General features: G+C 47.1%; 3 protein-coding genes and 1 long non-coding RNA gene across 9 annotated transcripts in view; 1 reads left to right on the plus strand and 3 right to left on the minus strand.

Moving 5' to 3' along the window:
• Positions 1–25,965, minus strand: part of SART3 (spliceosome associated factor 3, U4/U6 recycling protein) — a 382,087-nt gene that overhangs the window by 311,958 nt on the left and 44,164 nt on the right. The gene's annotated exons all lie outside the window — the stretch shown is intronic.
• The window catches only part of SELPLG (selectin P ligand), a 304,877-nt gene that overhangs the window by 206,983 nt on the left and 71,929 nt on the right, over positions 1–25,965 (minus strand). The window lies entirely within an intron of this gene.
• Positions 1–25,965, minus strand: part of SSH1 (slingshot protein phosphatase 1) — a 72,520-nt gene that overhangs the window by 35,658 nt on the left and 10,897 nt on the right. For 2 of the 4 annotated variants that reach the window (XM_050749647.1, XM_050749648.1), the window contains exon 3: positions 2,587–2,690. The exons of 1 other annotated variant lie outside the window; for it this stretch is intronic. In XM_050749647.1, the coding sequence (XP_050605604.1) occupies positions 2,587–2,690 (104 nt within the window). Of the gene's footprint in view, positions 1–2,586; positions 2,691–6,635; positions 10,235–25,965 lie in introns of those variants that run through there. One more of the 4 variants, XM_050749645.1, reaches the window with a different exon arrangement.
• LOC126931542 (uncharacterized) lies at positions 17,331–21,097 on the plus strand. 2 transcript variants are annotated; one of them, XR_007717878.1, is made up of 4 exons: positions 17,331–17,406; positions 17,788–17,913; positions 20,124–20,243; positions 20,601–21,097. It is a non-coding gene; the product is annotated as an uncharacterized LOC126931542 (long non-coding RNA). The 2 variants fall into 2 exon arrangements; XR_007717877.1 differs by lacking the exon at positions 17,788–17,913.

The following is a 25,965-nucleotide window of genomic DNA, read 5'->3' on the forward strand; positions in this document are numbered from 1 at the left end:
ACACTTAGTGAGCAGAGCTTGAGCATTTGCTTTGTTGTATGTGTTACAGTTAAAACATGAACAATAGCTACATTTCTAAGAGGGCAGAATAATTAGCAAATTCAAGAATGAAGAATCTGGCTGAGTATGGAGCCTCAAACCTATAATCCCAATGCTCTGAGAGGCTGAGGTGGGGGGATGGCTTGAGGCAAGGAGTTGGAGACCAGCCTGAGCAACATAGTAAGACCTCATCCACACACACACACACACACACACACACACACACAAAACTAGCTGGGTGTGGTGATGCGCGCATCTATGGTCCCAGCTACTCAGGAAGCTGAGGCTGGAAGATCACTTGAGCCCAGGAGGTCGAGGCTGCAGTGAGCTATGGTCAGGCCACTACACACCAGCCTGGGCAAGGTAATGAGATCCGTCTCTAAAGAAACTTTTCATATAATTAAATAAAAAAAAAAGAATGAAGGGTCTGCTTATAGCTGTATCGTACTAGGAGTCATCGTAATAACAATGATAGTTACCCATATATATACAGCACCTACTAAAGGCAGGTATGTTACACGCATAACTCTAAATTTCCATATTGTCTGAGGTACCAGTATATGATGCCCATTGTAAAGACTAGGAAACTGAGGCTTAGAAGTCAACCTATGACAGCTTAGTAAGTTGGAGAACTAGGATTGGAATACAGGTCTGCCTGGTTTCAAAACAAATACTATTCCCACAAACCACACTGCCTATTATACAGGACAGTTATTTTCTTTGCTTAAAACAGACCTAAATATTATCAACATCAGTATGTGAAAATACGGACTGAGCCTTGGTGTTTGCTATAAATTGTATGGTGCAGAATTCTAACCTGAGCACTCAGATCTAAAATGAAGCTGAATGACTTGAGGTTAAACGAACACAACGATCACAGGTAACAAGAAAACTGGCCACAGTGATGGGTTGGTTTCACCTGCTGCTGCTCTGAAAGGTAAAGGCCTTCTCAGCTCACAGACATGCAATCATGCACTGCCTCCCCAAGAAATGCCGATATGCTGGCCATCTACGACAAAGATTCACCTACATGCAAGCATTTTTTTCTTTCTTTCTTTTTGAGATAGGGTCTTTTTTTTTTGTCACCCAGGCTGGAGTGCAGTGGCGCAATCATGGCTCACTGAGCAATACAGTGAGCAACACAGTGAGACCTCATCTACACACGCACCTACAAAAAACTAGCTGGGTGTGGTGACGCGTCAGCCTCGACCTCCTGGGCTCAAGCAATCCTCCCACCTCAGCTCCCCACCTTGCTGGGATTATAGGCACGCGCCACCATGCCCAGCTAATTTTTGTATTTTTTGCAGAGATAGGGTTTCACTGTGTTGTTCAGGCTGGTCTGAACTCCTTGGCTCAAGTGAGATCTGCTCACCTTGGCCTCCTAAAGTGCTGGAATTACAGGCGAGAGCCACTGTGTCTGGCCATAAGTGTTTTTTGTTGTTATTGTTTTTAAGAAACAGAGTCTCTCTCTGTCACCCAGGCTGGAGGGCAGTGGCGTGATCCTAGCTCATTGCAGCCTCAAACTCCTGGGCTCAAGTGATCCTCCCACCTCAGCCTCCCAAAGCACTGGGATTACAGGTGTGAGACACCATGCAGGGCCATGCAAGCGTTTCTTTTTTTTTTTTTTTGAGACGGAGTCTCGCTTTGTCTCCCAGACTGGAGCGCAGTGGCGCAATCTCGGCTCACTGCAAGGTCCACCTCCCAGGTCCACGCCATTCTCCTGCCTCAGCCTCCTGAGTAGCTGGGACTACAGGCGCCCGCCACCACACCCGGCTAATTTTTTTTGTATTTTTATTAGAGACAGGGTTTCACCGTGTTAGCCAAGATGGTCTTGATCTCCTGACCTCGTGATCTGCCTGCCTCGGCCTCCCAAAGTGCTGGGATTACAGGCATGAGCCACCGTGCCCGGCCTGCATTTCTTGAATTCCTCTTTCTAACTGCCTTCAGTTCTGAGTCAAGTCTCCTAAGAAAACCAGTCTTATTACTTAGTAAGCATTTCTTATTTAAACTCAGTTTGATCCTCACTCTATTACTTCTGTCCACTTCCTAAAAACAAACTATTACAGAATCAAGACTTCCTACTATAGTGTCTGTCTCAGAGTTGGAGCCAAAGGCCCTTCAAGAAATTCTCCAAATGAGTGTTTTTCAAATGCTTGGAGAAATCCATCCCAAGATTAGGTATACAGCACTACAGATGGTTATTTTCAAGTGGACGACATCTGGTTATAATTCATTTTGGTGCATTTGTTAAAAAGTCACTTACAGCCTGCAGTTAACTGATAAACTACAGAGAGGAAATCTTTGCATCCCAGCAGGATGCAGATGACCTTACTCCTGACGCAGACAGACATGACATAAAAGGTTGGAAAATGTGCGTGGCGTGCTCAAGAAAGAGCATCTGAGCCTCTGCCTGCACTGGTCATTGCAAACCTGTGTTCTCCACTATTTCTAAGGCCTGCAAACTCAGCAATATCACCAACAATGGAAGTTTCCTCTGCTGTCCAGAAAAGCAGCTCCAATGTAAGAGTATCAACTTAGAGCCCTCACCTGCATGCTTGTGGGGGTGCTGAAGACTCCGCTGGCCTTGAGGGCTGCTTCCCTGTTGTAAGAAGAGGGCTGCGCCTTTCACCATGAAAAAGCTCTCGCTTAAGCTGGGAAGGATAAGACCAAAGCACAGTTAGACTGGAATTCAGACAGGAAAATGGACAAAGAATTACTGCAGGGGAAAAAGCTTTAGCGTGGACAAATGGCATGTAAAATGCAAATAGGATGAAACTGCTTTTATAATAATTCCACGTAGTACTCTTCTCAAACCTTGCTTTTGCTAAAAGCTTAGTGCTGGAGAATTTTCGTGACAAAACAATGCTTCTGTGACACCACTCAAAGTTCTCCGTAGGCTCCAGGGCCCCTTTCTGCAGAATACCGGACAGGGATCTCACTGTAATATAACATTTTCTTCTTTCTTTTTTCTTCTTCTTTTTTTTTTTTTTGAGACACAGTTCCACTCTGTCATCCAGGCTGGAGTGCAGTGGTGTGATCTCAACTCACTGCAACCTCTGCCTCCTGGGTTCAAGCGATTCTCATGTCTCAGCCTCCCTAGCAGCTGAGATTACAGGTATGTGCCACCATGCCCAGTCAATTCTTGTATTATTAGTAGAGACGTGGTTTCACCATGTTGGCCAGGCTGGTCTCAAACTCCTGACCTCAAGCGATCTGCCTGCTTCGGCCTCCCGGAGTGCTGGGATTACAGGCGTGACCACGCCCGGCCGTAACATTTTCTAAGAATAGAGAACAATTCCCTGATTAGGAGAGGGCGGTCTACTTTGTGAATTCTCATGCTCTTGCTGTTGATCTCTGCTTCTAACTCTCTGGCTTTTAACAACTCCATTGTTTCTTGGTGACTTCCCTTTATGAAATACAAGATGAAATTACACTTTCACTAGCTGTTTGCATTTTAAGAAAAGTAGGGACAGGCGGGGTGGCTCAAGCCTGTAATCCCAGCACTTTGGGACGCCGAGACAGGTGGATCACTCGAGGTCAGGTGTTCGAGACCAGTCTGGCCAACATGGTAAAACCCAGTCTCTACTAAAAATGCAAAAATGAGCCAGGCGTGGTGGCGCATGCCTGTAATCCCAGCTACTCAGAAGGCTGAGGCACAAGAATTGCTTGCTTGAGTCCCAGGGGTGGAGGTCGTTGTGAGCCAAGATCGCACCACTGCACTCCAGCCTGGGCGACAGAGTGAGACTACGTTTAAAAAAAAAAAAAAGAAAGAAAGAAAGAAAGAAAAGAAAAGAAAAGAAAAGAAAAGAAAAGAAAAGAAAAGAAAAGAAAAGAAAAGGAGGGTGGCTACTGACTTGTGATTTAACTTAGTCAAGATTGCCCTGTCCACTATGCTTGTGGAAAACCTCAAGTTGGCCCAATGAATTTCTCAGCAGAATGAATCTTTGGTCTTTGTTATTTTAGCTAGCAATAACACATATCTAACCTATAACTTTAAAAATTACAATTAAAAAATTTTTATTTGGGAGGCTGAGGTGGGAGGATCATTCGAGCCCAGGAGTTCAACACCAGCCTGGGCAACGTTGTGAGACCCTGTCGTACATCAAAAGTTTTTATTTTTAATTTCACTTTGATGACTTGGCTGCCAAGTCTGGCTTTTGCAAAAAATAAGACATAAAAAAAGAATGCCTCAGCTATGAATTACTATCAATTGTTCAAAAATACCATCAACTCTCAAAATTATGCATAAAATACACCAAAATTATTAACATCGTCTTTGCAGGAGGTGGGGGAGGAGGAGGAATAGATTATCTTCTATTTACTATTTTCCAAATGTTCTATATTAAACATACTAACCTTTAAAAACACCTATTTTTGTTTGATTCTCAAAATAATATAAAACACATACTATATAATTTAAAAAGAACATTCTAATCTTAATAATTTTGTAAAAGGAGGTCACAGTTCAAATTGTAGGCGACTATAAAAATTTCTCTCTTGAGCAACCAATGAACATATACATGATTTGAAGGAAAAATCCCTACGAAAAAGCAGTCTTCTAATTAAAGAGAACCTTGAAATTAAGTAAATCAATTCCTGACAGAAAGACGAAGGTGTTTTCTGTAATATAAGAAAGCAAGATCACCTTTGCCCCAGACATCTAATGTTGGTAGTTAAACGTTCGAATTCTGGAATAAAAACTCAGCAAAGTCTGGAGTATGACTCCGGGTGCCAAGAAAATGCCACATGAACTAGCATTTCCAATCAGCAGCTCCCGAAATCAGGAAAACTGTTATGTCCTATGATATGAAGTCCACAATAAAATCTGTTAGTTTTTCTGGCTAAATGCTCACGCTAAAAATAGTGACTGCTCAAATATTAAATAAGAAGACTTAGTTCTTTCTGTCTTCTTGTTCGGTCCCTTGAATTCCAGGCAATTGGCTTTCGGTATCTTGTGACACCAACACTTGACATCTGACAGCATTTCGTCCGCTACTGCAGATGCACTGCCGAGTCATCCTTTCCACCCTCTCACAGTCGTATATTTGTGCTGCAAGGTTCAAGTGTTGACGAGCCCAGGATTATAAATAATGAAAGAAACGAGAAGTAGCCTTTCTTTGCTGTCTTACCCTCACTCATAGGAAGCAAAAAGCTCTTTAGCATCCATCTGGCTGATCTCATTTCACAGGTTGCAGAATCACCTAACCCTTTCCACCCACAAAGCTTGTCACTCTCTCCTTCCTTAGAATCTCACAGCTCAGTATGTTTTCAGAACTGTTCTTAGACACAGATCACTTACTATTTATTCTCATCAAAATCTGAAAGAGCTATGCGAGAGGTTCCAAACTCATGAAACCTAAAACAACCAGCAGTTCATCGAAGCAGCTGGGAAAATCTTTTCGAGACAACATCAACTGCTTTTGTTCATCAGATTAAAAAAAAAAAATTCATACTGACCAGAAACCCAAGCACGCTGGAAACAGCCAACCATTAACGATGACCTTTGCCTTGGAAACCACGGGCAAAAGTTCCCCTTGGTTTCCCTTACATTTCCTTTGGAAAAAAAAGGAACAATGCAACAGACTAGGCTGGTTTCACTCTGTGATCACTTACAAGGCCAGCTGTTCCTCCTCCGTGTTCCTACACTGATAAGAATCAGGGCCTCCTGCTCTACGCATGAAGTCGGGACAGCACTGACTGGGGCCCTGGAACACTCTGCCTCTGTTCCCCCACGACAACAAGTAACGGGCGTTTACTGTAAAAAGCAAGACTGGAAGCTGCAGGGAAGCCCAAGCAGCAGCGCATTATCCTGAGGCTGTGAGATCACCCTGAGTCCTGCAAATACAGTAAGGGGATCCAGCCAGAGGAAACCGCGCGACGTGACTCTTGGGGCAGGGGGTGGGGTGGGAGGCCGCAGAGCGTGGTCAGTCACAGGATTTAGGAAAACAAGATGCAGAAAGTCTCTGTGACCCAGCTTCCCGGCTTCTCTTCTGAGCTCACTCTGGGCCCAGAGCCTCACGCGCCCTCTGCGTGGCTGATCTGAATACTATATCTGATGGCCACAGCTTCTGACGCCGAGAGGCACAGGCTCCCGATTCATCAGACTCTCAAAGTGCCCCACTGGGGAAGTCCATGAAGAAATCCACATTGGTGATGGCACGCTCAACTTTACCAGGTGCCCGGGGCCAGGAAGCCCAAACCCACAAGTCATCCATCCCAGCCACGCAGAAATCACCCTTCTCACAAAAGATCTGAGTGTCCTAAAAGGAGTGACCAAAGTTACAAAAGGTCAGACGCAGACAGACAAAACGGAAACGTCCTCCTCCACCACTGTATGAGGGATATAAAAAAGCCACTGCCCTCTCTACCCGCCAACCAGAACGCTTTTATCTCCACCACACAGATCTGTTCTCGGACACTGATTACTGCCATTCGGGCAGCTTCATAAGATTAAAGTTTCTCCAAAGCATTGAAGACAGACAAAAACCTCAATCAATGCTCCCCAAAAAACCCCAGGCCCCCAGAATATAAACAGCCAGTGTCATCCAGAAACTAAGCCATGGCAGGAAAACAGAAATCAGGGTGGTCATACGTACTAATTTGAGCTGGAAACCTCTGGACAGCAGAAGTAGTGGGTTGGCTGAAGGAAGATGCAGAAGTCAGTAAAATAAAAGAGGTTTGTGGCTGCAGTGCTCACATCTCTAACGCCCCCTACAACTGCCCTCGGAGCTCCGGCCATCTGCTCGCTACGGAGATCAGGAAAAGCGGGGAGGCTGCCGAGTGCTTCCACAAGGGCTGGGGAGCCGACTCCTCCTCGGAGTCCTAGCGAAGAGCAAATGGCTCTTGTGGAACTCTGGTCTTCCTCTGATATTTTGGCTGAAAAAGGCCCTTGTCCCAGCACATCCTGATGAAAGAGGGCCATTCAGCAAAACAGCTGAGGTTCCTCTAATCACTGTACTCCTACGGGCTTTTCTGTAGGCCGGAGAAACCAGCGCCAGGGTGTGCATTCGACATTGTGAGGGCAAACAGCTGGCCCCCAAGGAACCAACCCCAAGCAACAAGACCCCCTTCCGATTCAAATCAACATTCTGAAGGATGACTCTTTCTTTCAAATCAGCATCCATTCACCCAACGGTGACGGTGACGTGGGCAGCTGCCGCAGTCAGTTATTCTGTGTACCCAAAGCACTGTAACATCCTGAAAATTCTTCAGTCATGCTAACAGCTACCTGAGGGGACACGCCAGGTAGAGGGGACCACATGTACACCTATGAGGAGCGCTGGGATACGCACGTAGCCCAGGGCAGGTCAGGCTGCAAAGGTCCTAAAGGGTGGAGGCGTGATCCCAAACCCTCCAGGCACAAGTCAGCCAAGAGCTGTGTTTTTAGCGCTTCTTTTAGCAAGAGAAATAAATTCAGGATGTGAATAACCATGATGCAGGAGGGAATGGAATAAGTACCCTAAGAAAGGGGCTTGGCTAGGGTTTACAAGAGGGATAAGGGAGCATTTAACTGGTGACTTCCGGAACAATTCCTGAAGGAAGCGGCACTGAGTATGGGCTTCTCTTCCCTCAGCTCACAAGTGACCAAGCGATCCTCCCTGTGGACTAAGTGAAACACACATTACCATGATTCTGCTTTTGCAGGTAAGGAAACCCTAGCTTGCCTAGAGCACATATCTCTACAAGATGGGGCTGGACTCACATCTATCTGCCCCACACCCACCTGCTTAACCCCTGGAATGCTGTTCTCATCCAGGGTGAAAATCAGGGCCATTATGCCGCGGTCACCTCTGCTCACGCCTGCCCAGGTGCCTAACGGCAAAGCCACTAAAGCACTGAGAGAAGTCAGAATGTGGATCACATCCTCCGTCCTTCTTCCTAGCATGTGAATGCATCATGCGTGGGAAAGAGAGAGAAGGAACCATTCAAGCAAACAGAACTCCAGGAAGACGAGACTGTGCTGGGGTTCTTCCACCTCCCCAAGTAGAAATCAGAAGGGCAGGGACCCACAGCCTTATCCTACCCACCACCGCCATCACAGTTGGGGGACAGGACACATCCTTTGGCCCTTCTGCACTGCACAGAGGCTCGGGAGTTCTGTAAACCGCACAGCCACGCTGACCAAGAAGTTGCTTTGAAGGTAGGTTTCTCATCAACAGGACTATTGTTTACCGAGCATCTCCCACGTGGCCAAGGCTGTAGGAGGTACTTAGCTATGCCACGTCATCGAACTCTGGCAGTTCTGCAGGGTAAGGTATTTTCTCCATTCTCCATATGACAAATGAAGGAAGCCCGTCAATGATTCCAAAACAGAATCTCCAGGGATAGCATGCACAACGCCCATGGTGACTGCTGCACTTCAAGGTTTAAAAAAAGTAAAAACTGGGGGGAGGGGGGTGGTGCATGCCTGTAATCCCAGCACTTTGGGAGGCTGAGATGGGCAGATCATTTGAGGTCAGAAGTTTGAGACCAGCATGGTCAACATGGCGAAACCCTGTCTCTACTAAAAATACAAAAATTAGCCAGGTGTGGTGGTGCATGCCTGTAATCCCAGCTAGTCAGGAGGCTGAGGCAGAGAATCACTTGCACCCGGGAGGTGGAAGTTGCAGTGAGTCGAGATCACACCACTGCACTCTAGCCTGGGTGATAAAGCGAGACACTGTCTTGGGCGGGGGGGAACAAAAGTAAAAACAGTGGTCTGGGAATTCATATTTCTGGGTTCCAATTTACATTCTACCATATATAATCTGATTAACCCCTGGAATTCCCTTACAGGGTTCTGTTCATTCATCCAAACAGCCAAACATTTGCAGAGTGTGGAGCACTGCCAAGCCAGCCCAAGCACTGATAAGGGCAAAGATAGCCATCCTCTTTAAGGAATGGGTATATGTGCTGGTGATCTGGGTGTCTGCCCTGCTGTATAGAAACAACATTTCTTGAAGAACAAAAATAGTGGGTATAGAAACATCAGAGTATAGAATATCACCCAAATGCCCCTGAATTCCAACTCTGGTCATTCACTGAAGCAACCTATCAAACTTCTAAAACACATTCATGCCCAGGTCCAGCCTCAGCAGAGTCTAATTCGGAAGGGCTGTGATGAGTCCTGGGCATCCAGTGTTTAAAAGTTCCAGGGGGCTGGGCATGGTGGCTCACAGCACTTTGGGAGGTCGAAATGGGAGAATCAGTTGAGCCCTGGAGTTCAAGATTAACCTGGGCAACATAACAAGATCCCGTCTCTACAAAAAATAAAAATAAAATTAGCTAGGTGTGGTGGTGTGTGCCTGTAGTCCCAGCTGCTCAGGAGGCTGAGGTGAGAGAATCACTTAAGCCTGGTGAGGTCAAGGCTACAGCGAGCTGTGACCACGCCACTGCACTCCAGCATGGGATACAAATCTTGTCTCCAAAAAGTTCCAGGGGGTGCTTCTGATGCACAGCCAAGCTTTAAAAACCTCAGAATCAAATAACATCATGGCCGGGCATGGTGGCTCATGCCTGTAATCCTGGCACTTTGGGAGGCCAAGGTGAGTGGATCACTTGAGGTCAGTTCAAGACCAGCCTGGAAAACATGGTGAAACCCGGTCTCTACTAAAAATACAAAAATTAGCCAGGCGTGGTGGCGTGTGCCTGTAGTCCCAGCTTCTTGGGAAGCTGAGGCATGAGAATCACTTGTACCCCGGAGGTCGAGGCTGCACTGAGCGCAGATTGTGATCCTGGAGTTCCCACTGCACTCCAGCCTGGGTGACAGAGTGAGACTGTCTCAAAAACAAACACACACACACACACACACAAATAACATCAGAAGACACAGAGAAAACAGCCTTCTCCATGGGTTTCATAAACATGCCTCTCACATAGGCACACGGCAAGGTTTTCTGCTGGTAAAAGGTAACACCAACACAAAGGCATGGTGCTCTCAGAAGGTGGGTGACGTGATTAGGTGCAAGAAAGGGAGGTCATGCTAGGGCCAGAAACAAAATAATACTCTCTTCGGAAGCAGTAAAACAGACGCTAGTCTTCTACTACACACTTTCAGAGACCTGAATGTTCTTGCCCTCTAAGGGAGACGCTGCATCATGACAATACGAAATGATGACAGTGATAGCAAAAACAGATCAGACCTGTGTTTTGTGAAACACACATGGGGTCTCGCTATGTTGCCCAGGCTGGTCTCCAACTCCTGAGGTCAAGCGATTGTTCCGCCTTGGCCTCTCAAAGTGCTAGAGTGACAGCCATGAGCCAGCGAGCCCAGCCTCAGATCAGACCTTTGACAAACTCTGCTGTGGACAAACCATTCTGGTGAACGTCAACTCATGTGATCTTCACAAAACCGTGTGGAAGACCAGACAGGCATTATTACACTAATTTATGCCTAAGGAAACGGGAGTTACTTAAATAGTACTAATTTAGGATTTCTGATGCTGTATCTCAAAAAAAAGTAGAGAATATGAGCCTGAAGAACAGGCCCTGTAAAGGGTCCCAGATTGATGGGACAGGCTGAGACAAATGGAATCGCTTTTCCCTGGATAGAACTAACCATCAACGGTAACCCACTCTGCATGATGATTACTGAGGGGACTGTCAATTGTCCATCCAACTTGATGGTAATTCTAGCAGAAAAAGGAACTAATGTAATGTTGTCAGCACAGAAAGATGGGTGCCAATGAGCATTCCAAAAACGAGGCTCTGTTAATTCCATTTTGATCAACAAGTATTTGCTGAGTGTCTATTGTGTCCGGTCAGTGCTAAGGCCTGGGAATTTAGAAGTGAAACAGACCCGGTTTCCACCCACTCCACACCCAGTCTGGAGTGACACTGGAGGGCCAGACAGGCACAGGACAGTAACTTCGATATAAGGCAGCAAGTTCCATGGTGGAAGGATGCACTGCGGGCTGCAGATGCACATACACACAGGGGTTCAGGGAGGCCTCCCTGGAAGAAATGAAGCCCATGAGGCCCTGAAGGATCAGTAAACAGAGGGGCGGAAGGGACAGGAGAGTAAGATGATTATGCCACATGTACCTTATTGTGAACCCAGGAGGATTTGGCCTCTGTCATAAAAGGCCCCTCTATGGGTTCATAAACCTCAATTTATAAATTCTGCTTTGTACATCAGTTCCTTATAAGTTTGATTAGCGTAAATTGGTTTCTCAGAACTTGATCATCACTGAGTGAACTCACAAATTCAAGTTTCAGAATGTGCAAACCTAGGAAACAAACCTCGTGCTTGTGGTTGAGCCGTCGCACTGTCAACATCACAAATTCTCAGCACCTGAATGCCTGGTACACTAATACAATCAATACATATTGTTTTAAATAAGTAAATAATAGCTTTGTAGTTTACAGACAGTTTGTCCCTATATTTTTCCACTTAATTTTTACAATCCCATTCCTCTGATGAAACCACCCCAGCCTGGGCAACATGACAAAACCCTGTCTCTACAAAAAATACAAAAATTAGCTGGGTGTGGTGGCGTGCACCTACAGTCCCAGGTATTTGGGAGGCTGAGGTGGGAAAATCATTCGAGCCCGGGAGGCAGAGGTTGCAGTGAGCCAAGATCGCACTGCTGCACTCCAGCCTGGGTGACAGAGGGAGACCCTGTTCCTCCCCCCAAAAAAAAGAAAAAGAAAAGAAAAGTGAAACAACCAAGACTGGGAGAAGATAAACGACCTGTCTGTCGTCATTTGGCTAACAAGAGGAAGAATGGGGCTGAGAAAGTTCGGTGCTCTTCCCGGAGAATCCATAGGTCAGAGAGCACGACCACCTGACCTGCAGCAATAGCGGCAACGTGGAAAGCTGATCAGCTGACCTCAAAACCACTCTCAGTGAGGCTCTGGATGGATTCAGAACCCCAGGCCTAGCAAAGTGAAGTTGATAAAGATGTAAAGGAGATCGAAAATTCACCATTTGAAGAGAGATTAGCTAAAGACTGCAGGTGGGATGGAAAATTCTTTCCATGGTTCTCCCACAGGTTCTTCCCTCATTTGGAACTTGTGTTTAAAAGTCACAAAGACCCCAAGTTGGGCTAAGGTCTCGTTCTTCACTGTGCGCTTTGCAGTGCAACATGGCAGGGCCTCGTTCCAAACGTCACTCTTCAGAGCCTAAGAAAACAAGTAACTTTAGGGACACACCTGTCAACCAGAGTTCCCAAATTGTACCCCCCTAAACACATAATGCTGAGCATAGAAAAATTCCAGCTCTGCAGGGTGTTATACTTAGGGAAAGGGGTCACAGACAAGGAATGCTGGCAGGGCTCATTACAAATATCTTTGCTGCTGGAACATGTATTGTTTGGCTAGAAGGCGTAGGCTTCTCTCAGAGAGAAGGAATGTCCAAAAGTATTTCAGACAGTAAGAGACCTTCTCTGAGCCAGCTACTCAACTCTCCTTCAAACCAACGGGTAGTGGCAAGCAGCAGAACCGACTAGCAAGCTCGCAAAAGCAAGCTTTCTTTTTTTTTCCCTAAGACAGACAGCAAGTGATGTGTCTTGGCTTGGTTTAGCAAATCTTAAGATAGTTCCCTCATGACCCCAAGAGCCCGCAGGCCCCATGGAAGCTAGAGCTAATGCATCTTCCTCCAAGCATCATCTGCTCCACCAGGATCTAAGCCCCTTCGTGAGGGTAGAAGGTATAAAGGCTGCACTGTGCGGGAAATGCTATGGCAGCAAAGACAGCCGAGCACGCCAGAAATAACAGGCACATGAAGGAAATGTTTCTGAGACAGCTCAAAAATTCCGAGAAGAGATTATCCTGACTGTCCCAGGTTCTCAGCCCTGTCTTTGGTATGCAGCCCCATACCACAGTCATTTGTCACCAAGTCCTAACTTTGTCAGAGGCCCCTCCTTCCAGATCTCTCAGGCACCACCCCAGTTCTGCCCTCCTCACCCCCGTGAGCCAGGTGACATCCAAGCAGCCCCACGGGGCACCCGGCTCTGTGCTGCATACTCTGAATGTCCCTGAAGGCCAGGGCTGTTGAGGAGAACATTCGTGTGTGTTCTCTACCCATGCTGTCTAGTATAGGAGCCACTGGCCAAATGTGTCCACTGAACAGTTAAGATGCAGTAAGTGTGACCAAGAAACTGGGTTTGTCATTTTATTTCATTTTAATTCATTTAAATTTAAGTTTAATTAGCCACATGAGGATATCAACTGTGGAATAGGACAGCAGAGCTCCAGAAGCTTTTGGCCCAGTGAGAAGAATCAGGACAAGGGCCCCCCCGGCCTCTCGCCCACTCTGTGCAGCCCCTAACCACTGCTCTCATGACATTCTTTCCCAGCCCCAGAACTTTCAGCCATGTGACATCATCTATTGATTAGAGTCCAAACTTCTGTGCTGTCTATGGTTGCCACAATTAGCCATTATATGTCGTTAACCTAAATTTCATTAATCTGCTATGCCCTGGCCTTAGGGGCTGAGAATATAGTTAGAAAACAATACTTTTAAAATAAGAATGCTCCTTGTATTACCTCTCACACTGTTTCTCCTGTTCTCCATGCTACACATTCTCTGTTCTATCCCCAGCTATAGCACTGTCCCCATAAAGCCTACTGTGGTTCTCAGCTCATGGTCTCCTTCCTCCCATCTGCCTCTCCACATCATGCCTGCCTTCCAGTATTCATGCCTTCTCGAGGAAGCTTTCTCTTGTGGCCCTCACTGCAAGCTATAGCTCCTCCCTTTCAACATCTTCTAGCACCTCCTCTTACTGTGCAGGTAAGGACATTGAGGCTTGGGGTTAAGTCACTTGCTCAAGGTCACATACAGTCAGTCCTCTGTATCCGCAGGGGTTCCTCATTGGTGGATTCAACCAACTGCAGATAGAAAATACAGTATTCGAGGGATGCTGAATTCTTTGAATTAGAGGGTTCTGCGGGTGCTTAAGCCATTCATGGATTTTGTCATCCTCGGCAAAGGGGGTGATCCTGGAACCAATTCCCTTGGATACTGAGGGAAAGACCATCCTTAGTGATAGGAACTCAAGTTTCCTGATTTCCAAATCATGTTCCCTGACCCACTTATTTATTAACTAGTGGTGACGCCATCTTCCTGCCAGTGTATTTTAACTTCACAATGGGATGTGAGGGCCAGGATGCACATGCTTCTTAAATCTCCCTCTGTGCTTGACACACAGTAGACTGAAAGTAAGTGCCGGCAGATACACTGGCCAAGCTGTGCTCCTCTCTGAAGTCAGTATTCCAGGAGTAACTCACCCTGGTCATCTCTGCACCCTGGGCACATTGGGCACTCCCCACACACAGGTTGAACCTGGCAAATAAGACTCATGGCATCAGTGCCACAGGCGAAGTAAAGCCACGGGGAGGTCAGGTCAGGTCTTCCTGACAACTGAGTGCTTCAAACAACACAAGAGCAGCTAAGTTTCCCCACATCACCTTGAGTGTCTGGAGAGCTAGGGCTATGACTTCTCTGTCTCAGGATCCCTCTCAGTGCCCAGAGAACAGTGGACATCAATAAATGTAACACCAATAACACCTTTGTTGAGCGCTATGCTAAGCACATCAGGTATGTTAACTCATTTACTCCTCAGTGTCCATCTCTCAGTGTTTTATACATACGGAAATGGAGGCTCAATTAGCCGAGTGTGGTGTCGTGCTCCTGTAATTCCAGCTACTTGGGAGGCTGAGGCACAAGAATCGCTCGAACCCGGGAGGCGGAGGTTGCAGTGAGCCAAGATTGTGCCACAGCACTGCAACAGAGTGAGACTTTGTCTTAAAAAAAAAAACAACAAAAAACTGAGGCTCGGGGAGGTTAAGTCACTTGCCCAAGTTCATCAGATCAAGGAGCAGGGAAGCAGGAAGAGGAAAGCAGGAGTGTAACCCTGAAACCTCTGCTGTTAGGCACTGGCTTTCGGCTGAACTGATACCTCTGGAAAACAGTGTCAAAAAAAGTCCACTTCTCTTCCCAACAATTCAGACCTAAAACCATTTGGCGGGGAAGGGCAGGGCAGGCTTCTGAGTTGGGGAGGGGGTGTGGGATCCCAAGCTTGGGTGTCTGTTGGCAAGCAGGGTGCAAAGGGCATCTGTGTAGGGAGCGGTTGCAAGGGAGACAGAGACTGCTCACAGGCAAGGACTGAAATATTAAACATTAATATTAATATTTATAATAAATATTTTAACATATTTATATAATATATAAACATATTAACTTTATAATTAATGAATATTATATTAACGTAATTAACAAATATATATTATATAATATAAATAATATATATTTTATATAATATACATAATAATGTTAATACTAATATTTTAGGGACGATGGGAGTCATGAATATGGAAGAGACAAAACTAGAATGAACCCCAAGGTGCTGCATCAGAATTGAAGGTGTCAGTCTGAACTCACAGTTTTCCATATATTGAAATATAGATGCACGTGTGTGTGTGTGTGCATGTACTTGCTCCCTAATTCTGCCCATTGACAGGCCTGTGGTTAGCAACACCCCAGCAGCAATAAGCAGACCTAGCTTGGCTCCTAAATTTCATTTTCCACGAAAAGGAACCAGGGTCCCTTGGATAAAGGACTGATTTCACAGATGGGAAGGGAGCATCTGTTGCCAGAAAGCAAGGAAGCACTTAAAGAATGCTGTGGACATGTCAAAGGGACACAGAAGCCAGCCTGGATGAGATCCCACTGGCCCAAATTGTCCACAAGGACAATCTGAGCATGAATGTCAACAATTTAAGAATCAGATTATAAACCACTGAATAAAACAGAAAAATACAAATAACTGAAACAGACATTGATAGCAGACAGGATATTAACATAATTTTAAAGTATCTCTTCAAGAAATGCTTCTGAATGATGAAGGGGAAAAGAATAACTGTACAGTGGAAAAGCCTGGTAAAATCCATCTTAGTGACCAAAGTGAATGTCACTACAGTGGGACAAAAGGAAATCACGTGCCACCTTACGGGATTCAAAGAGGACACAGCATCCCTTGGGTGCTGTTCCGGCCAAATATGCATGCCCCGTGGAATCACACAGGAACATCAGACACACTCACACTGAGGGACACTCTGCAAACTGACAATCCCAGGCACAAACATGTCCAGGTCATGGTCAACTGCGGTGGCTCATGCCTGTAATCCCAGCATTTTGGGAGGCTGAGGTGGGCGGATCACTTGAGGTCAGGGGTTCGAGACCAGCCTGGCCAACATGGCAACACCCCGTTCTCTACTAAAGATACCAAAATTAGCCGAGCGTGGTGGAGCACGCCTGTAATCCCAGCTACTCAGGAGGCTGAGGCACAAGAATCGCTTGAACCCGGGAGGTGGAGGTTGCAGTGAGCTGAGATATCACCGCTGCACTCCAGCGTGGGCAACAGAGTGAGATTCCAACTCAAAAAAAAAAAAAAAAAAAAAAAATTCCAGGCCACAAGGGTCAAAGGAAGACTGAGGAATGTTCCAGACTGCAGGAGAGCCAAGAGACAGGACATCTAGATGCAATGGCAGTCCTGAAATGGATCCTTTTGTTACGAAGGGCAACACTGGGACATATGGTGACTCCTGAATGGGGTTAGAGGACTAGACGGTGGGAATGTATCAGAGTCAGTGTCCTGTGTGGATGGCTGTGTTGCGGTCCTGTGGGAGAATGCCCTGGCCTGTATTCCAAGGGTAATGGAGTAGCAGGTTGACAAATTACTTTCAAATGGTTAAAAAAAAAAAAGTTATTTTCACTGTACTTGCAATTCTTTTTTTTTTTTTTTTTTTTTGAGACAGAGTCTCGCTCTGTCGCCCAGGCTGGAGTGCAGTGGCCGGATCTCAGCTCACTGCAAGCTCCGCCTCCCGGGTTTACGCCATTCTCCTGCCTCAGCCTCCCGAGTAGCTGGGACTACAGGCGCCCGCCACCTCGCCCGGCTAGTTTTTTGTATTTTTTAGTAGAGACGGGGTTTCACCGTGTTAGCCAGGATGGTCTCGATCTCCTGACCTCGTGATCCACCCGTCTTGGCCTCCCAAAGTGCTGGGATTACAGGCTTGAGCCACCGCGCCCGGCCTGTACTTGCAATTCTTACGTAAGTCAGAAATTATTTCAAAATTAATGAGAATTTTTTATCGACGTAGTATTTTACACATTTATGGAAGACATGTATTTGTTACATGCATAGAATGTGTAATGACCAAGTCAGAGTATCTTGGGTATCCATGACCTTGAGTATTAATCATTTCTATGTGTTGGGAGCATTGCAAGTTTTCGAGCTACCAATTTTTTTTTTTTCCTTTGTGACACGGTCTTACTCTGTTGCCCAGGCTGCAGTGCAGTGGGGCGATGATGGCTCACTCAGCACAGCCTCCACCTCCCAGGCTCAAGTGATCCTTCCACCTCAACCACCCGAGTAGCTGGGACTGCAGGTATGTGCCGCCACCCCCAGCTAATTTTTAAAATTTTTGTAGAGACAGGGTCTCACTATGCTGCCAGGACTGGTACTGAACTCCTGGGCTCAAGAGATCCTCCCACTTCAGCCTCCCGGAGTGCTGGGATTATACGCATGAGCCACCACACCCAGCCAAATTTTTTAAAGTTATTTTTAAAATCTCCACTTAATTTGATTTTGGTAAAACATTACCTGTAATTTTTCTTTATCAGTAGGTGATAAAAGCTTCAGATGATTCTACTGATCACTGGTGCGGTCATATTTCATGACTTTCCCCTTTCATCTCTTGCATAGTTTCACTCTCACCAAGCAAGACCTTCCCTGCCTCAGCACTGTTTTTCCTCTTCGTATTTTCCAGAACAGAAGTGGCCCTGTTTCGTGCCCAGAGCAGAAGAGAATGATGAAGGGCTCTGCTCTCCCAGGTCCTCCTGGTCTGTGTGTGTCCAGATTTTGAGGGCCTCTCACATACATGGCTCTGGACCATGTAAGATCTAATTTTAGCATTTTCCTGCTTGGAGACCACACGTTTGGAACAGCAGAGGCCAACCTGCCCATGCAGGCCTCCCATTGTGAAGGGCACGCGAAGCCAGGATACCGCAGCCCTGCAGGATGTGACTCAGCATCCTGTCTCTGTGCTGGGGCGGCCAGTAGCTCTGGCACCAAGCGCTGCTGCTGACCTCACCTCTTAAGACCACAAATACCCAGGGTAATTGGTGGGATAGGCATGCAGCATCAGCTCTCCCTGTTAAGACAACTTGTTTGTCCACCCATTATGCTGGGCTTCCTTGTGAACACCCACAGGTATCTATCAGGAAGAGTTCTTCCGAAGAACTGATCTGCTGGTGTTTTCAGGACACCATGAATTAAGAGATTGATCTTGTTTCTCTCTTTGCTTGGACTACCAGGAAGCTCAAAGTCAGATCTGTGGCCAAATTCTGGTAACCATACCAATGCTATGCCATGTATTCCATGTACAAACCTTCCCCTTACTTCATCTTATTTTCTTCTGCTTTCTTAATGTCCCGATTTTCTCACTAGTTAAATTCTATTGCTCTCTATGAATGTTGTAGGGTGTTTCAAATCTTTTGGAAGGCACTACTGTAGATACAATACACGTTACCCCTGGGGGATAAGGACTCTTTTTCACTCCACACGGAATCCCTGGTATTTGGCAAAGAACCCATATTTAGGCACTAAATACACATCGGCTGAATGGATAAAGCCAATAGCTAAGTAAAAACCACCTTCATTACCACATTGTTTCACAAGAGGTTCTTCTCCCCTCCACCTCGCGAGGTGGGGCCTGGTCAGGAGGAGTCCCCAAGGCCTGGGAGGTAGGTTCCTTAGGGAGCCTTCTTGCTGTAGGGGCAGCCGACAGGTCAGTGGCCTTGACTCCAGACCTAAAGAGCCACTCCTAGACTCCCAGCTGCAACAGATACAGCGTGGCACGGGTGGGCCTGGCCATCTGGGAAGTGACAAGTGATTTCCAGATGCTGCAGCCAGCCTGGCTCTTTCCAGACCACACTGGTGGCCCCTTCCTGTGGGAATTCTGACTGGGCGCAGATTTGGGGAAACACGCCTCGATGACTCTTGGCAAGTTGGTGCCAGCTCTGGACCAGGAATGACTTCCGTGACCACAGGGAGAGACCAGGCATTTCCTAACACAGGACCTCTGAACAGCCTTCTCTGAAACAAAGTCTCTTTAAAAATAGCTTCAAAAGTAACCATTCAAGAAAAGAAAGAAAGAAAAAAACTGTAAAAGTAAAGGCACTCAAGAATGATGTTTCCCAGATAAAAGCCTGGCACAGGTTTCAAAGGAACTTGCGGGAAAACAGGTCAAGGCTGGGTTTTTCCTTTTAGGTGTCACTCGGTTAACATTGGTCTTTGGAGGGGAACAAGTGCGGCAGGAAGGGCTGGCACCAAAAATGATGGCTAGTGGGTATGGACCAGGGCCAGACACGGTACACAGAACAAGACCCTCTGGAGGCCTCAGGAGGGCTCTGAGAGGAGAAAGACAGGTGGCAGGCCCAGGATCAGACACGCAAGTGAGCTAAGTGGCAAGGCTGATGTCCCATCCAGAGGCCCCGCTCTGGCCACACGCAGGCTTTCCCAGCATGTACTCATTTACGCGGCAGTCTCTTGTACCTCACTGCAATTCTGCCCCCACACTGCAGGCTGGCCAGCGTGGTCTCCTCATCAGCACATCACCCTGCATCCCGACACTGACTATACCCACAAAGCAGAAGCCCCCACACCCTCCAGCCCAATCATCCAGTTAGCTTTGAAAATGGCTCCTCTCAGGGGCTAGGTGCAGTGGATCATGCCTGTAATCCCAGCACTTTGGGAGGCCGAGGTGGCTGGATTGCTTGAGGTCAGGGGTTCAAGACCAACCTGGCCAACATGGTGAAACCCCATCTCTGCTAAAAATACAAAAAATTAGCCAGGCATGTAGGTGCACGCCTATAGTCCTAGCTACTCAGGAGGGTGAGGCAGGAGAATCGCTTGAACCCAGGAGGCAGAGGCTGCAGTGAGCCGAGATCATGCCACTGCACTCCAGCCTGGGTGACAGGGCAAGGCTCTGTCTCAAAAAAAAAAAAAAAAAAAAAAAAAAAAAAGAAAAGAAAAAAAGAAGAAAATGGCTCCTCTGGATTTTGATTAATCCTATTTTGATTAATCCTGTTTTTTCATTTTCAGCCTTCCTCGAAGCAGCACAACCCGTCCGGATGTCCTCCTCGTCTCAGGAATTTTCTAATAAGCTGTAAATCCAGAGATCTGACCACAGAACAATGAATGCCAAAGATGAGTTCTAAAGATGTGAGTACTCTCTTTCTAAACGGACGCTGCTGTGTGTGTGGCTCTGCTCCTGCGGGCAGACGCGGCAGGCTAAGCTCTGCGGAGGAGGAGGTGAGTCCCAGCAGAGGATCACTTCCTCTCGGTAGCCAGGCTGGTCTTCTCCATTGCAGGGTCAGACTATAGCCCTGACCCAGCTAGACCCCCACAAGCGCATGACCTTGCTCTCACTGTGGGAATAAAACTCGTGATAGTCAGTTACAAATACACAGCAAATGATGAGCAGCACAATATAAACACAGATCTAGATTGGTGGCTCTGAGGACTCTCATTCTTAAATTTGGAGGCCATCATCTAATCTCGTCTTTTCACTTTACACAGCGGGAGACAGGGACCCAGAGAAGTGAAGAGGCATGCCTTAGCCTGCACAGCAGATGACGCATCTCAAGACGGACCCAAGTTTTCTGACTCCGTCTCACAGCTTTGTCCCATTTATCATGAAGATGACTGCTGGTAACACTGCTACCTACGAGCTGAGCTTGCATGCACATTCCTGGTGTGTACACGCATGCACGCACGCTCCTGTGATGTGCTAAGTGCACAGGAAGGAGACCAGGGCCCCGAGGCATTCTTTTGAAGTCTAAGTACTGGTATTTCAAAAGTTTAATGAAACCTACTAGACTCTGAGCAAAATTCGTTTTACGTTAACCTTAATGAAAAGTTTAATTAAGTTCTGACAGAATTAACTCTTCACGTCTCTGTCCTCATTTGTCCCCATTCTAGAATGAGTTTTCTAATTAAAAAATATATATAGGGCCGGGCGCGGTGGCTCAAGCCTGTAATCCCAGCACTTTGGGAGGCCGAGGCGAGTGGATTGCCTGAGGTCAGGAGTTCGAGACCAACCTGGCCAACATGGTGAAACCCCGTCTCTACTAAAAATACAAAAAATTAGCTGGGGGTGGTGGCGCACGGTTGTAATCCCAGCTACTCGGGAGGCTGAGGCAGAAGAATCACTGGAACCCCGGAGGTAGAGGTTGCAGTGAGCCGAGATTGTGCCACTGCACTCTAGCCTGGTGACAGAGTGAGACTCCGTCTCAAAAAAATACATATACATATGGCCAGGCACAGTGGCTCACACCTATAATTCCAGCACTTTGGGAGGCCGATGTGTGTAGATTGCTTGAGTCCGGGAGTTCAAGATCAGCCTGGGTAGCATAGTGAGACCCCGTCTCTACGAAAAATACAAAAATTAACCAGGCATGGTGGTCAGTGCACCTGTGGTCCCAGCTACTTGGGAGGCTGAGGTGGGAGGACCAATTGAGCCTAGGAGGTTAGGGCTGCAGTGAGCTGTAATCATGCCACTGTACTCCAGTCTGGGCAACAGAGCAAGACTCTGTCTCAAAAAGAAAAAAAGAGAGAAAGAGAAAAACAAAATTGAAGGCAAATTCTGATTTTCAAACCAAACATTCCAACAAACTGCAGAAATAAAACCCGAGTTAAACCAAAAGGAACAACCAAAGAGCACAATGGCCCCAGAATGGTAATTCTATATGCTCCAATGTTTAAAAGTGGGAGTCAATGGGAGGCCACTACCTACAAGGCCACACGGGTGGGGGCAGGACTCAGGTCCCTGAATCACAGCAGCCTGCATTCAAACCCTGGCTCAGGCCTCCCACCAGCCTCGTGGAACTGGTTTCCTAAAATGAGGAGAGTCCCACATTGCAGGCTTGTGACAAGAAGATGATAACAAGTGCAGAAAGTTCCAAACCCAGAGCCTGCAGCCGGCAGAAGCTGGTCTCATTACCACCCGGATGCTCTCCGGGCTGCAGCACATGAAGGGGATACATGACAATCCCTGCTTTAAGTAGAGCTCAGGGAGGTGATGGGACCTGCCCAAGCACATAGTGGTGCTGCTAATGGCTCAAGCAGGAAGAATGGGCTGCAAAGCCTGGTTCTTCTGATAAACTCCATTCTGTCTCCCAGTGTGCATTCTGACGCATAGGGAGGAGGAAAAGGAAAGACAGCACTTGGATTTTGGGGTGAACAGCACAGGTTTTGGAGTCAATGAGACATGGAGTATGAGGGCCTCAGCTCAAAGGTTTACTACTAAATAAAAACAGGCCACTGACCTCTCTGGGGCTTAGTCTTCTCATCCAGGGAATGGGAATTTAAATGTCCTTACAGGGTTTTCACGAAGATTAAATGAAATAATGTATACAAGGCAATTCACAGAGTGGAGTATGGGTGTTCCCTTTTCTCTCCTCCATCTCTGCTTTATTTTTTTTTGCCTGGGCACTTACCAACATACGATTATTGTGCTTGTTTATTTTACTTACTGTCTTGTCTCCCTCAACAGAATGTCAGCTTCCAGAGCAGAAATCTTTGTTTGTTGCTATATTCCCAGCCCCTAAAACAGGGCTTGGCGCACAGTAGGAGCTCAATAAATGTTTGTTGAATGAACAGCTCACAAGCAGACAGATGAGGACAGAGGGGTACTGAGACTGATCTAATAGCACTGATATTACTAAACTGCAACGGAGGCAAAGGTGGGAAGAATCTCTCTGTCCTTTGTTTCCTGAACGTCCAAGACAACTTTTAGTTGCTCAACAGGAAACAATACTCAATTTACAAGACCTCCAGGGCCTATCCAGGGCAAACTGGGCGCTGTGAGGCAGGAGGTCAGGCAGGCCCTGTCCCTAGGGTGGCTCACAGTCTAGTGGGCAAGGCCAGCTTCTTCATATGTGCTCAGAAGGGGCCTGTGCTTGGTTTAACACTCTGCTCATGCCATCCTGAAATTCTTAATTATGTTTGTTGTTGTTGTTGTTTGTTTGTTTTGAGACAGATTCTCACTCAGTTGCCCAGGCTGGAATGCAGCGGTGTGATCTCAGCTCACTACAACCTCTGCCTCCCGGGTTCCAGTGATTCTCCTGCCTTAGCCTCCCGAGTAGCTGGGATTACAGGCACGTGCCACCACACTTGGCTAATTTTTGTATTTTTAGTAGAGACAGGGTTTCACCATGTTGCCCAGGATGGTCTCAAACTCCTGACCTCAGGTGATCCACCCGCCTCGGCCTCCCAAAGTGCTAGGATTACAGGCATGAGCCACTGCGCCCGACCTCTTAATAACATTTTAACAAGGGGCTCTACCATGTTCATTTTGCACTGGGCTCCACAAGTTATGCAGCCAGTCCTGCATTACAGGAAACATTTCTGTACCTAAGTACATATACTACAGAGCAAGCACAAAACGCCAAGGAAACACTAAGGAGAGAAAAATGCCTGTGAGAAGAAAAAGGAAGACATGAATCATTTTCAACAGAAGCTGTTACCATGAAGGAAGTACAGGCAGGGGGCATTTGTTGAATATCTACTATGGGAGAAAAGGTTCGCGTCATGAGCACATTTAATTCTGACAACCACCCTACAAGCTGCGTACTATATTGGCCATTTGAAACTAAGGCCTGCCCAAGATCATATAATAGCCTAGTGAGGTAACAAAGGACAGACACAGGAGCCAAACCCATGCCCATCTCTCCCTAAGTCCAAAGCTGTGGGAAAAACAAAACAGAATCAACATGGGTGGTTATTTCTAAGGCCAACATATTCAAGGTGGGGGCAAATCCAAGAGACACTAAGCCTCAGAGCATGAACAAGCATGTGGGTGCTGAGCGGAGGGGACCAGCGTTCACCAGGGTGGTGTCAAACTCTGTAAGGCTTGCTCCCCGTGTTCCTGGTCTCTTCCCATGAGCACCAGGCACCCCTGACCATCCCAAAACTAGGCACATCTGTAACACTGAATGGAAACCCATTTGTTTACATGTGTTCTCTCTATATTAGACTGGGGGCATCCCTAGAATACACACAGATTGACTGGTGGGCAGAATTCTGCCAGATGCATGCACCGAGTGAGCCTTTCTCTTTGAATGTGGGAGGGACAAGAGAACAAGACGGGAGAGCTGTTCCCTTAATTAGGCTGCATTGCACATTAAAGGCAATGAGACAGTCATTCTGGTGATAACAATCTGTCATAAGACCCTACAGAGGCAGACTCCCCTGTTGGCTTTGAAGAAGCAAGCACCATGAATTCTCTATAGCTGCAAGAAAATGAATTCAGGCCAGACGTGGTGGCTCACACCTGTAATCCCAGCACTTTGGGAGGCTGAGGCGGGTGGATCACCTGAAGTCAGGAGTTCGAGACCAGCCTGACCAATATGGTGAAACCCCGTCTCTACTAAAAATACAAAAATTTGCCGGGAACACCTGTAGTCCTAGCTACTCGGGAGGCTGAGACAGGAGAATTAATTGAACCCTGGAGGCAGAGGTTGCAGTGAGTCGAGATCGCACCACTGCACTCCATTGGACGACAGAACGGAAAAAAAAAAAAAAAAAAAGAATTCAGCCAAGAACCATGTGAGCTTAAAAGAGGACCCTGGGGTTCAGATGAGACCCCAGCCCTGGCCAGCAGGCCTTGTAAGTCCCCAAACAGAGAACCCAGCTATACCGTGTCCAGATTCCTGACCCATGGAAGCTGTGAGATAATAAACATGGGCTGGGTGCAGTGGTTGGCCAGGCGTGGTGGCGTGGTGACTCATCCCTGTAATCCCAGCACTTTGGGAGGCCGAGGCAGGCAGATCACCAGAGGTCAGGAGTTTGAGACCAGCCTGCCCAACATGGAGAAACCCCGTCTCTACTAAAAATACAAAATTGTCCAGGCATGGTAGTATGTGCCTGTAATCCCAGACACTTGGGAGGCTGAGGCAGGAGAATCGCTTGAACCTGGGAGGCAGAGGCTACGGTGAGCTGACATTGTGCCATTGCACTCCGGCCTGGACAACGAGAGTAAAACTCCATCTCAAATTAAAAAGAAATAAAATTAAATATATATATATATACTGTTTAACTGTTAAGTTAGTGGTAACTTGTTATGCAGCAAGCGATGACTGATACAGTAACCTACGCACATGTCCATCTCCAGCACAGACACAGAATTTGGAGGCACTGGGTGCATGACACCTCTTGGCAGGACTTAACTGGACAGACTAGCAACAAAGACAATAAAGCCCAGGCTAAGATGGACCGCCAAGGGCAGGGAGGAACCCCAGAGGGTGGACAGCTGCAAAAGTAAGGATATTCAACATGCCAACCCCCATCTACTCAGACACTGTAGGGGAGGCGGAGAAGGCAAAACCACACTTCAGAAGGCTGTAAGGAGAATGGGGTCCCTGGGAGACTTCCAGGTGGAGACCAAAAGGGGAAGGGAACGTGGACAGAAAGGCAGAGGAGTCAGGGAGTTCACAGTTTACCACTGAAACCCAATAAAACAGAAGAGACAATATCCTGCCACTCGCTCTGGCCCATACCTCTGCTAGGGCAGGCAATCACGAATCACCAAATTATAATAATTCTAATGACCATGTTCCCTCACTTGACTCGGAAACGCTCGATTAAAAAAAAAAAATCTTCACTCCCGATCCACACCCTGGGGACAATATTATCTCCCCAGTGTCCTACCTGGCCCACAACTACTTATGTCTCATGCCAGACTGAGCCGGCTCCCAGGATGGCAAGGGAGCCCGGAGCTGCTGCCAGCAGGGCCATCTGCTCACCAGTTCCCACAGTCTGAACGGCACAGATTCCAAAGAGGGACTGGGAGCGGCCAGCAGCAGCCTGCACATGCAGAAGGCAGGGGAGAGCAAGGGAACTGGATCCATCCTGCTCTGCTGCAATCACCTGCATGCCGGGTGTG

Source organism: Macaca thibetana, chromosome 11 (genome assembly GCF_024542745.1).
Source record: "Macaca thibetana thibetana isolate TM-01 chromosome 11, ASM2454274v1, whole genome shotgun sequence".
Lineage (NCBI taxonomy): Eukaryota > Metazoa > Chordata > Mammalia > Primates > Cercopithecidae > Macaca > Macaca thibetana.